The 13,104-nt window shown below is 40.6% G+C and overlaps 1 protein-coding gene and 2 long non-coding RNA genes across 3 annotated transcripts in view; 2 read left to right on the forward strand and 1 right to left on the reverse strand.

Annotated features, from left to right (window-relative positions):
• Positions 1 to 13,104, forward strand: part of LOC134637831 (uncharacterized) — a 253,854-nt gene that overhangs the window by 57,159 nt on the left and 183,591 nt on the right. The gene's annotated exons all lie outside the window — the stretch shown is intronic.
• On the reverse strand, positions 5,200 to 7,222 carry LOC134635255 (uncharacterized). The gene is made up of 3 exons (XR_010094947.1): positions 6,960 to 7,222; positions 6,545 to 6,621; positions 5,200 to 5,271 (listed from the first exon to the last, which is right to left on the reverse strand). It is a non-coding gene; the product is annotated as an uncharacterized LOC134635255 (long non-coding RNA).
• On the forward strand, positions 11,143 to 12,081 carry LOC134637350 (odorant receptor 131-2-like). The gene has a single exon (XM_063487757.2). The coding sequence runs from the start codon at positions 11,143 to 11,145 to the stop codon at positions 12,079 to 12,081; it is 939 nt and encodes a 312-aa protein (XP_063343827.1).

The following is a 13,104-nucleotide window of genomic DNA, read 5'->3' on the forward strand; positions in this document are numbered from 1 at the left end:
CACAGTCTGTTATCAGGGTGTTGTTGTTCAGCTCCAGCCTTGAGACCACAGCTGGCGCCGAAGTGGTAGCCGCATGAAGTGACGGTGGTTTTTTACTTTAGTGCGAACAACTCATATGAATTTCAAAGCTGTTTTAACAGTCCGTCACTGGTCTCTCAATCTCCCGTTGGAGAGCCGTGAGCTTCTGCATGATGTTATCAACCTTACACTCCGTGATGTTGTCATTCTTGTGCTCAAAGAGCAGATTCTGAGAACTCACGACCGCAGTGAGCTTCTCCAAGATGTAATCCAGTTTGCACTCAGAGGTCTTATTCTGAGTATTCACGGCAGCCGCAAGCTTCTCCAAGATCTTATCTGTGCTGCACTCAATGAGCCCATTTTGAGAAACTCACGCCTCGTCCCATCGTTTCAATCCCAGCGGGCAGCCTTGTGGGGGTTTGAACAGCCAGATCCGCTTTCTTAATTCTTCGATAAGCCAGGGCCAAGCCAGCTCCGATCAGCAAGAAACCCTGTTATCATGGTTCCGAATAGATAGATATCTTCAGCGTCTTCGATCGACAGTCCCGCCAGGCACACGACCCTTAAGTTCTGCCACCCGTCCATCGTGTATCCAGCAGGGAAAGTACCTCCAGGACACTCAGGCTCACCCGAGCCCAGACTTCTTGTTGAGAAAAGGGTGTCAATTGCATTCAGGGACCAGTTGATCAAATCCATATTTCCTCTTTTACGTTTTAGAGAACAGACTGTGAGAGAGTGTTCCAGGGAAAAATAATACAAAAAACACAAGACTAGACAAGGACACAAGAGGCTAAGCAGCGAAGCTAAGGGAGAGGAGGAGGAGGAGAGGAGAAAAGTGCGACCGCCTTCGTCAAGAGCAAGAGCAAGATGAATCGAATCGAATTGAATCGTGGATCGAATCTATTCGGGACCTTCTGAATCGGAATCGAATTGATTCTAGAAATCAGTCAGCAGGATGACAAAGTAAAGTTCATTACAGAAATCTAGAGGAAACACTAAATGTACAAGGATGCAAAAACACGTCAGACACATCCACTATGAACTAAGAGCGAGCGACTTAGGTGGGGAAAAATTCTAAACTAGAAGTTCTTAAATAAGACGCAGGAGATGAGATTACAGCTACCATGCTGAGAGCGCAACTTAACTTTTCCTATTAAAAACCACTATGAGCTAGCATTCAGCCGCAATACTAAGGGAACTACACTTCTTCTTTGAAGGCACTATGAATGAAAATACACTGTGTTCCTGTGGGCACACATTCAGACGCTTCAATGACACACTGTGAAAGAGTCTTTAGACTCTAACAGGCTCAACAACACGAACTGAAAACGAGGCACTGGTTAATCGCTAGGTTAAATGGGTGGTGAGGTCCAAGAGTGAGTCTTGGAGCTGTAGCGGACCAAAGAGGGGAGCCCAACACCGGATAACATCCTTAGCAGCAACCGTGAAATGAAGCCAGAGAGGATTTATGTGGCAAAAACACTGTAATGAGGGAGACAGGTGTTAGGAGGTGTTCCAGACGTTACAACAGTGTGTAAATGGTGGAATGTAACCGGTCTTACTTTTTTGCTGGAGGAAACGAGGCGTGGAGGGGGGTAAGTGATCCAAATACAAAAACAGGAGAGTCCAGAGAATAACTCCGTGAATATCTGTGGCTGGGCAAGGGGGCAGGTAGGTAAAGAGGTGCGGAGGATCTGCGAGTTGACTAGCGGATTAAGCAGCAAGTGTCGCAGCGGGGAGCAGCGATATCCAGTGGATTACGGTGAGGACAGGAAATAACGTTAGCATGAGAATATCTATGACTAGGTTTCTTGAAGCCTTCTCCAACGTGAGTTAGCAGACGTTCTGGCGATGAGTTCTTGAGAACGCTGATCATAAAAAGCCTGCAGCCTAATTACTCGCAGGTGTAATGATGACAAGGAAATAGGGCGGCCCCCTGAGGTGGAATCATCAGGACACAGAAAAGTTTGAGCACTCACCCGGACCATGACAGAGGTCTGGGATGCGGGGCCTCCCTGCTACTGTGGAGTCGGGGACAGTCTGCTTGTCTCAACCCCAGGGAAAAGGGTAACATCTCCTGGGTCTAGGTGCAGTTTCCCCCTCTGGGGGCAAGGGTACCTGGCCCTGGGGTATAGGGTATGTTTGGGGAGAGTGGTTGTGTGTACAGTGTCCATTTTTGTCTGTCTCCGCTTTGGGTGAGTGCCGAGTATTTGTATATGTGTGCATGAGGGTGGGACACATTTGTGTCTGTTTGTTCCTGTATGTCTGTGTTTATATGTCAGGTTCGTTCTTAGACTCTACGCCTCTGGGAACACCTCAGGCCCTCCAAGATATGAGGCCTTTCTCCCCTCACCACACTCCCTGCCGGGGACTCATGCCCTCAGATGTTGGTGTGTTGGTGGTTCTTGGTGTCCTGGACTGGGCGCTCAGGTGTGTACCAGCTTACTCCCGGTGGCTGCTTGGCAGGGCCTGGCACCCGTGGCTCGGTTGGGCCCCTTCCAGGGGGTGGGGGAGCCCTCAGGCCTCCGGCCTCTGAGCCTGGGGCTTGGTCCACTCTGGCACAGCTGGCTGCCAGCAGAGCCCACAGGCATGTCACTGCAGCCCCCTCTGGCTTCTGCTCCGTTGCTGCTAGGGGACCCCTCGTCTGGGGCTCTCATCAGCTCTTCCCAGGAGGGTGGTATGGTTGCCCCTCCATTGGTCCTCCTTGGGCTCTAGCACCCTGGGGGCCTCTGGATGTCTGGGGTCTGGTTTGCAGTGTTGGGGAGTAACGGAATACATGTACCGGCGTTAGGTATTTAAAATACATAATATGAGTATCTCTATACCATTACAGTTACCGTTTAGGAAGGTGATATTCAGATATTCATTAAAAATGATTTAATATGAAGGTCATAGGCAGAGTGTTACAGGCATAACCCTAAAGAATGTAGCCTCATGTGCATTGTAGTCCATGTTGTAGGGAGAATGGACTGCCACACCCGTTATGTGTCTGTGAGCGCAAGAGAGGGAGAAAAAGGTATGAAAAGTACGAGTTGTCACCGAGCAGAAACGGGAGATGGAAGCAATAACAAGCCCAGTTGTAAGTATACTTTTAAGACTCGACTGTACACTGTGTTCGTGTTTTCCTCCAAAACAATATGCTCCGTTGGAGCAGCCTTTCAACGCCTCTCTCTGTCTCTCGCTAGCAAAGTTGACCCAGACAACAAAGTAAAGCTAGTTTTCGGCTACGAGCCTGACACGAACCCGACGTATTAGCCAGAGGTCCCTTTACTACGGTTTGGAGCCGCGGACCTGTTTTATATACGCGAGGAATAGTTTTCTATACGAGATCGCTGCAAGAAGTTCAGCCTTACCTAATGTCCACCTACTGTTACTCATTTATATATATATATATATATATATATATATATATATATATATATATATTTTTTTTTTTTTTTTTAATATATATATTAAAAATCTACACTGTAAAATATAACTTGTTGTTTCAACTTAAAAATATGAGGTAAAGGGCTGCCTTAAAATTTTAAGTTAAGTCAAGAAATAGAGTTTGTTCTTATAACACAACCAATTGTTATCTTAATGAAAAATCACATGTTGTCTAAACTTTCATCTTAGTTTAGTTGACTGAGATTTATTAGTCAGTTCAACTCCTTTAATTGTCATCTTTACTTGGGAAAACCCTTTCAGCTAAATTAAAATAATCTATTGTTTAAACTCTTGTCCTAGTTCAGTTGACTTGGGTTTTTTAGTTAATTCAAATACTTTAGTAGTTCTTTTAACTTAGGAATCTATTTTAGCTTAACTAACATAATCTGTTAGCTAAGTTGATTTAAGTTTATTAATTAACTGAGCTCCTTAAGGTAGCTGAGTGAACTTGTAAATCAGTTTCATTTTAATTATCAGAGTTGATTGACTGGATGTAAAGAAAAATGTGTATTAAACATCTTAAGTTTTGTTTTTGTTTTTTTTTTGGCTTTCTAACATCCATTTCAGCAAAACTACCTGTTAGGTTTATCTTAGATCTCAGGTTTAAATATCTACATTCCTTTAAATTAATTTTCTGTTGTTTACAGAAAAATAAAACCCCACAGATTCCATTAAAGTCTATCTGATCATTTATCTGATCATTTCATACAGAAAGTTTGTTTTAAGAACATGACAAGACAATTACTCATGAGCACCCAACATTCACCATTTATTGTGCCATCTTAGTCATCTGAGAAACAGAAAAATCAGTGACGTAGCTCATCAGGCTCACAATCCATCAAAACTCAAAGGCTGCTCCCTGTGAAACAATAAATTTGAACTTGGTCTTGAGCCCAGTTTGGGTGAAGATGAAATTCTGACCAATACTCTAGGAGCAGTAGTGATTCTTGTGAAGTAACAACATAAAGTCTGCATTAATGTAATGTATCAACGGGACACTTGCTATTTTAGAAAAGTTATTCTTTACATTTACAAAATTTTTAAACTTCATTGTGCTCAGTCACACCTGTTAGCATAAAACTTGAAATATTAAAATAGTACAAAACCTTTGATAAGTGACAGTAAAGATCAGTTTATAACAACTAAGACATCAAACTCTTGTATTTGTCTTCGTTTACAATTGCAACAAATTCCACAGAACCAATATCTCTGAAAATGAGTGCATGCTTCTGAAACATTTGATAATATGGATATTTCAGAAACATTAGTTTGAGTCTGCTCAATTGCAAAACAAAGGAAAAACTACTGACTTGCATGAGATAAGCATCTGCAAAGTCCAGCATTATATTGTTGTTCACATAAGTTTCTTAAACCATGAACAAATGAGTAATTGTCTAATCTGGAATGTAAAGTGTAGTCATTTAGTGACATACAAAAGTGAGAATGAGAACTTGCAAGAATAAAAAAACAAACAGTAAAATAAAAACTGTCCTTAACACTAAGGATCATACAATTACAGTTCTGCATGGCTTTCTGCAAGAGTCTGTTTCTTAGACCATGCACTAGTGAGATGCACTGCCTTCCACCAATGTTCATTAGGATGTTCTGAATGACTTCAAAGATGTCCTTAAGTTCCTTTGGATAGTGTATGTTGAGGGCAAAAAGAAGGCCCATCAGCATGGAAATGGCACTTGAGACATCCCTCAGATTAGACAGGATTACTGCTGCCTCAAGGACAACCAACACATCGATGAGGTCTTCTTCTTTCACCATCGCAATGCCAACTTTCATCCTCTTAGAAAACGTGTCTTCAATACCTGTCGGCTATAAAAGGGTTCAAAGACAAAAAAAAAAAAAAATTACACAATTACAATTACACAATATCCCGTGTGCTTAACAATTCATGTCTTTCCAAAGAAGAGCCATACTGATGCTTTGGATGATGGTGATTGGCTTTGGGTAACACTTATTAGTTAAAGTTTTTTCAGAATGAGATATGCACCCCCATGTTACAAATCCATTTCTTGCTTTAAACAAAGACCATGTTCATAAATAACTGAGCATGTCTTCAATTGCAGAATTCAAACAAAATTTTCAATTTAAATGGTAAATGGCCTGTATTTGTATAGTGCTTTACTAGTCCCCTAAGGACTCCAAAGTGCTTTACACATTCAGTCATTCACACACATGGGTGGATGACTGAATCGTGACTCAAGAGTTGACAGTTCGTCTTATAATTGGAAGGTTGCCGGTTCGAGCCCTGGCTCCGACAGTTTCAGTCGTTGTGTCCTTGGGCAAGACACTTCACCTGTTGCCTACTGGTGGTGGTCAGAGGGCCCGGTGGTGCCAGTGTCCGGCAGCCTCGCCTCTGTCAGTGCGCCCCAGGGTGGCTGTGGCTACAATGTAGCTTGCCATCACCAGTGTGTGAATTTAAATCTACTTATGCTAAATATTGGCTGTGCTCTAAACCAAATCTGGCTGAGAATACATGAAATGTGCAAACTGCAGCTACACTACAGGATCAGATTATGGCTCCATAGACAATGCTTCTTTAATCAGTTTATTGATTAAAGTTTATTTTTTCCCCCTATATTAACAGCATGAAAAAAGAGCATATAGACATGGCTGAACAGGTTGCATAATTGGCACTGAATATCAACATCCACCTTTACCCAGCTGCCCAATGACTCTCGGCCAGTAACCTTTAATTGCTTACCCAGTCTACACAGTCTCTTTTCCAGGGTCCAGGACATTTCACCAAAGTATTGCCCCCCACAGCTGTAGCAGCCACTGCAGCCCCTTAAATATCCTAATATCTCTGCCATTACAATATACAATGTGAGAAATCAAACGTAAAGCTGAAGTGAACAGTACAGCAGCGAAATGTCAAAGACCCTGGTGAAGACATGAATAAACACAAGACACTAATAATATCAATGCTAGCTTGCCAGTTAGTTTCTCTGAAACCCAGACCAAATCCAGTGTCAAAGATCTTGTAATAATACATTTGGTGAGGAAAAAGTACACATGTACTTTTTAATTTAAAATCCACTGTGGTGCTGTCATTATTAAATTTACTAAAAGAAACAATGCTAACCTTCACAGTCTTGAAAGTGTGTGAGGGATCTTCCTTTAGAAAATGAGGTCCTCTGTCCTCTTCCTTTGTGTAGGGCTCTGGTCAAAGAAGTCAAAAAGAAAACAAAAACACTTTTTAAACAGTGTTTATGAAGCATGTAGACAGCTCCAAATTCACAGCTTTTTGATGCATAATTCCATCAATATATGATTATCATTGGAGATTTTGAATCAGGCTTATCAGGACATTCAAGTAGAATATGATATCCAACCTACCACCAATATACATAGATTCTGTAAAAGTTACCACACTAAATGTCCAGTTGTGAAATATGATGACAGACTTTACTTATCAGCTTTCTTTCAATGAGTTCATCAGTTGAACTGGATAACCTAAAACTTAAACAAAGGATTAGATTTCGCAGTTGAACACTTACATCATCTCCGAAGCATCTTATGAGCCTAGTTAGCCTTTCTATGCCGCTCTTGATTTTGTACAGCTCCACGAACCTCTCCATAATGGTCAAGCACAGCAAAAAGGAACCCTTTCAGGTCAACAGATGTAAGACGGGCAAATTCTGCTTCAACCTGAGCAACAGAAGAAGAGGGGTGGAGAGTACAGGCAGAATTAAAAAAAGATTCTTTGAGACCCAAATTTAAGCAAACAGTCATCTGAGGCCCATTAGAGAAAACACAAACACACAAAAGCAAACAAACAAAAAGATGCACTTTACCTGCCGTTCAGCAAACAAGGAAGTTCAGAGAACAATAAGCTCTGTCTTGAAATCTTTTAAAGTAGAATGATTGTGAAAATAACTTATGTGATGTAAAACTTTAGTAAACGTGCGATTAAAAGAACACTGAGTAAAAGGACAAGTAACAGTTTCCTTATTCCTCAGATGTTTACCTTGATGAGCAATACTGTTTTAGTCCAACTGCCTCATTAAAGTTACACAACAGGCTTTTTACATTAAAGCCAGCAAGTCCATTACATACTCCCTTTTTAGATCTGAAATACTGTGCAGATTCTGTGTATATGTAGTGGACAGCAATTTACCCCAAAGAGCGCAAAGTTTGCAAGTCCACCTCATTTAAATGACAAAGTCAAATGTGATCATCTAGACCTGTGAAAATAAATTAATGACAAACTTGCAGTTATGGATGTTATTACAACCACAAGAACCTAAACAGTCTGCTCCATTGCTTTTGTTAATGAATCATTTGTTGGTAACACGTCTGAATATTTAGTTTATGCCACCTGCATGTGATCATCAATAGTGCCATATTACTTCTTAAGAAGTACCCTGACACTACAATCTTTATATCATTTGTTCTACAGAGCTATTAAATTACAATATAATCTGAGGTGTTTCCAGTATGACAAAATGCACAAATTGTAACTTACCATTTGACTCCACTGACAAAAATAAATCCCCAGCATCAAGTTTGGCTTCACAGACCTAAAATAAGTAAAATAAAAATATATGTTATAATTATATTGTTTTCGCCATTTATTCATGTTTGCTAATTTTCTGACATATAAACAATGTTAGTTTTGTTACAATACAGAGAATGCAGTTTAATTAAAAGGTAAATTATGCAAAAAAAAAAAAAAACTTCTGCAGTATACCATGCCAAAAATCAGTGTCTCTGATGCCAATTATTTTATCACTACAGCTCGTTTAGTATGGAAACTCACACAATCTAGTCATACTGATCACAAGAGTTCAAAAATAAGTCAAAATAGTGAGCTGTTGTTAAGCATAAAGCATTTCAGGGTAACAAATAACTGCACAATATAATTAAAGCAAAAAATAAGCACACTGGAGGACTATCTGATAAAAACTAATATAATGCTGGTTTGTAGACCATATTTTGTCTCAGTCCTCAGTGCACTCTTGCAGCTTAGCATGCAGCAGTTAATAACACCTTAAGTGATTACATAGGGATAAACAGATGACAACAAGCATCCGAGTCCTGCCAAAAAGTTCTTTTTGAACCCAGCCAGTTATTGGAAATATTGCCAAAATGAACTTCCACCAAAATACAACAGCCTGTGAACTTGAAAGAAATTTACAAGTACAGAGACAATATGAAATAAGCTTTATTAATTAGCTGAGTTAGCTTGCTAATATCGCAACAGGGTGAGTGCACAACCTTAAAGCTAGCGGCACAATACTTGTGATTTGCTCAGCGCCACATTAAACCCATAAAAAAGGCCATATGTCAGTTTATTAGGTCAAGTTTGGTCATGACACACAAGCTGGACCTTGTCGGCTAAAGTTACATTAGCTAAAGCAAACATTTCGGTAAAAGAGAAAAACACACGTCATGCCATAAATTCAAAACATGTTCCAACTTTTGTAGCTCTCTTTCCTTATAGTTATAACCAATGTTACTCACCTTGAAAGCATATTCCAAAGAAGACGATTAGAAAACGTCCAAGTAAAGTGAGCATGTCGTTAACCGCCAATTCCCCATGATGCACCTCGGTAGCAGTCACGTGAGGCAGTTTTGAATCCTGCTGTGCTCAACTTACCCGCATTGTCAAGTTCACATAAGTTTCTGATTTAGCTGGACATGAGTTTTCAAGTTAGCTTTTTTTGGTGTAATTGGGACGTTTTTAACTTGTAATTCTATGTTATAACAACAACTTCAGTCATCTATCGTCAAACTGATATAGAATAATATGTTGAAATAACAAACAGCTAGAATTACATTTTACACTGTAGTTGCTATTGGTATGGCGAGTAACCTTCAGTAATAGTATTAAATCACACAGCAATAGTCCATTCATTCATGTAGTTGTAAAAAGCATGATAATATACTAAGTTGTCACGGCCGAGGCCGCCTCAAAAGAGAAAGGACTCAAATGCTGGATGCCGAACAGCACGTAAGTATTTTTAGAGACAACGTTTATTTTCTCAGCAAGTGTTCATAAGCAGGAAACAGGAATGTGAGTTTAACAAGCGCAAAATGCCACAACTAAACCAAAGGGTTCAAAGGGGGCTAAGCAAGCAATCTGGTGTTGGTCAGTGGAGACAGCAGTTCCGGGGATTGGGCTGGAGGGAGAGTCAAACTGGGTCCGGGGAAAGGGTCAGAGTCACTGTAAACAGAATACAGACGTTCAGGTATGGTTCAGGAGAAATATGGGCAAGCTGTTCGTTCTGAATTTTCCTTAGCACTGCGTACTTGCTGCGGGTGGTCGGTAGTGGCGTGGAGGGGTGAGTGGTACGAAGTTCCTGGCGTGGAGGCAGGGAGGCAGGCAGGTGAGTCGGGTGAACAGCCCATGGGACTGTCAGGTGGTCCAGCGTCCGGATTGGAGCTCTTCGGCAGATATTAGAGTTTGGCAACTTGGTGCGTGGCTATGAGAGAAACACACAATGAGACAAGGTAGTATACAAAGCGTGTGCGAAATCACCGTGGTGGCCTGCACTAACTAGGGTTATTTGAGAATCTGGCGAAGAGAGGTTGAGTGCGCTGGCCTTATGAGTCCCCGGCTTAATTACCCACAGGTGTGAGCAATCAGCAGAACACTGAGGCCCCTCCCAGGGGTGGAGATGCCGGCTTGGAGGGAGACACACTGGCACACACCCGGACCATGACATTAAGTAATCCAAAGTATTCAGAATACGTTACTCTCATTGAGTAACGTAATGGAATACATTACAAAATACATTTTGGAGCATGTATTTTGTAATCTGTAGTAGAAGAGGTAAAAGTAACCTTCCCAACACTGCTGGTTTGTGAACAAGGGTGTTCACAGACACAAACTACACCTTTCTTGGCTGCTACCTCAAAGTACACTGTGCACTGTCGGTTTTGCGTGATGCACCATAACATTCAATAATTAGTATTTACTGTAATTTACGCTTAGCTAGATTATTGTAATGGTGTTGTGTTTATTATGTTGCTCTCTTTTTTGCTTGTTTTCTCTTTTTTTTTCTTTTTTCTTTTCTCAACAAGTCATCCGGTTATTTTTTTTTATGTGCACTTTCTCACTGTCCCTCTTCCCCTCTGTTTTTCTTTCCCTCCCTCTCTTACTTTCTTTCTCCCTTTCCTATCCCCCAGTCATATCTGTCCAATCTGTAAGAACTGAAAATAAAATAAAAAAATAATAATAACAAAGTTCAATCAAATGGACCAATATGGCAAGGCCGTGATGATCCACTTGCCAAAGTAAATCCGTTGGGCATCTTCCTAGGCCTTCAGACAGAAATTCTGATGGCTAAAGAACCAAACCGGACAGGCAAAAACAAAAACCCCCAAAACAAAGAAGAATGTTTACATTGCTCATTAGTGATCATTGTCATGTGACACTGCAACTGAGCGTCACATGACACTGCAAGGTTGCGAGGACAGAACTAATAAATTGTATGCAATGTCAGACCAACTCTGCAGAAGAGCTCTGCCAATAATGGGCAAACACAGATCCTAACCTGATGACTGCCGGTAGAAGGAACTGTAAATTCTTTTTGTGGGACTGGGATTTTTATCAACCACCAGGCTTTCGTGAGATATTTTAATGTTTTTTCTCCTGTATGAATACTACAATTGTTAGGATTCTGTGCTGCACTGACTTCAACAGATTTGTGTTTTACATGTCATAAATTTTCTGCAATGTCAAATGTATCTCAGTCTTACACTAACATGTCTATTGAAGTGCAGTATCAGGACTTAATGAGGGTAATTATTGTTTCCACTCTGTCAACAGTTCCATCTTTTATTTTTCTCTTCCTTAATGGGACCATGTTGTTCACACTGAGGAGTAAGCCGGTGTTTCGTGACACTCCCCGTTACATTCTTCTGTATAACCTCCTTTTTGCAGACACTGTGCAGCTGGCACAGAGTCAGCTCCATTATCTTCTCTCTGTTTTTAAAGTAAAATTGCCATATCCTGTATGTCTATGTCTCAGCTTGTTGGCCAGTCTCACCACTGGGATCTCCCCTCTGACCCTTTCGGTGATGCCTCTGGAGAGATATGTAGCTGTGTGCTACCCACTGAGGTATCCTACCATCATCACCATTAGAAACACAGGGGCTGCTATCATTGTGATTTGGATTATCAGTTCACTAAATAATCTCACTCGACTCATCTTTTTTTTCCCATTTGAAATGTTGAAAAATCTGCAAGAGAAAGATCTTTGTTCCAATATAGCTCTACTGCTCGGGACAAGGTCTGATCAATATGATACAGCTTTCACATGTTTAGTGTTTGTATCAGCTGGTGTGGCAGTCATTTTTTCTTACATTGCTGTGATATTAGCAGCCAGGTTGGCCTCTGCAAACAAAGCTTTAGCACGTAAAGCTCGAAACACTCTACTGCTGAATATGATGCAGCTGTGCCTGAGTCTCTGCTCAACTATTTACCCCCCATTGCTCATAGCCCTTTCAAGAACTGTAACAAGAACCGTACTTTCATGGGTTCAGAATATTTTTTATGTCTGCTTTATAATCTTACCCAGATGCCTGAGTTCTCTCATCTATGGGCTAAGAGATCGGACAGTCAGACCTGTCCTCATGTGCCACCTATGCTGTCATCAGAAACTAAGTCTATAGCTTGTTTCTTTCATGCACAATTGCAGCAACCATTGTTTAGTTTTAGTCAGTCTACTTTTTTTCAAGAACCATGCACAAAACCACTCATTTTTCCAATAAAATACATGCCTTGTATCCGATTTAGCTACATATTAATGTCCATCTTCAGCCCCTGGCATGTACAAAAAATATTCAGTGGGATATAAATTACATTTTTAAAAACAATACACTCAGTATTTCACTAAGAGCAATTCTATATAGATAGATAGATAGATAGATAGATAGATAGGTGTGTGTGTGTGTGTGTGTGTGTGTGTGTGTGTGTGTGTGTGTGTGTGTGTCTGTATGTGTGTGTGTGTGTGTGTGTGTTCTGCAGGGACTTGGAATAAAGCTGGAAAAAAGTTTGCAGTTTTTTAATGTTGCAAGTAGAGTTGTACTCAATCATCCAGGTAAGAAAATTCCAAAAGGTTGATTCTGTTCATCTGGACGTACCGTTTTGAGTGGGGAAACCATTTCATCACTCTTCTAAGTGACTTTTTCAATCTTCTGAACAAGTCACTTCTTTGTAGCATAACCTCTGAAACCTTATCTTTCCTAAGGAAGTAACTTGCATAAGTGACGGAACATCTCTTCCACTGAACACTACATCCAGATGAACAGAATAAACTTTTGAGGAGAGTTTAATTTGTAACATAACTTACTGAGTCTGGCTTGGAAGCAATGGGTCATTAAAAGGAAGCCTTGGATTGTCTGTCGATGCCCAACCAATGGCACGAGTGTCCATCATGGCTACATCAACCTCTAAAGCTGCCACAACCAAACAAAAACAACCTTTTATGTCCTAAATATATTGTCCTAACCTGTCTGCACAATAACCTATGCTATCTTGTGCATCATTGTCCATCTTTGACTTTTTTGTTCCTTTGAAAAATATTTTTCAAAACATTATATTATTGTGTTTATATGACTAGAAGTATGCCTTGGATTAAATGTGATACATGTACATCCAGACAAGAAATACATGCATCTGTGTATCAGATATGT

This window comes from Pelmatolapia mariae, linkage group LG10_11, assembly GCF_036321145.2.
Source record: "Pelmatolapia mariae isolate MD_Pm_ZW linkage group LG10_11, Pm_UMD_F_2, whole genome shotgun sequence".
Taxonomy (NCBI): Eukaryota; Metazoa; Chordata; class Actinopteri; order Cichliformes; family Cichlidae; genus Pelmatolapia; species Pelmatolapia mariae.

Coding starts and splice junctions, on each gene's coding strand:
- LOC134637350 (XM_063487757.2), top strand. CDS start 11,143: ATGTCAAATGTATCTCAGTCTTACACTAACATGTCTATTGAAGTGCAG.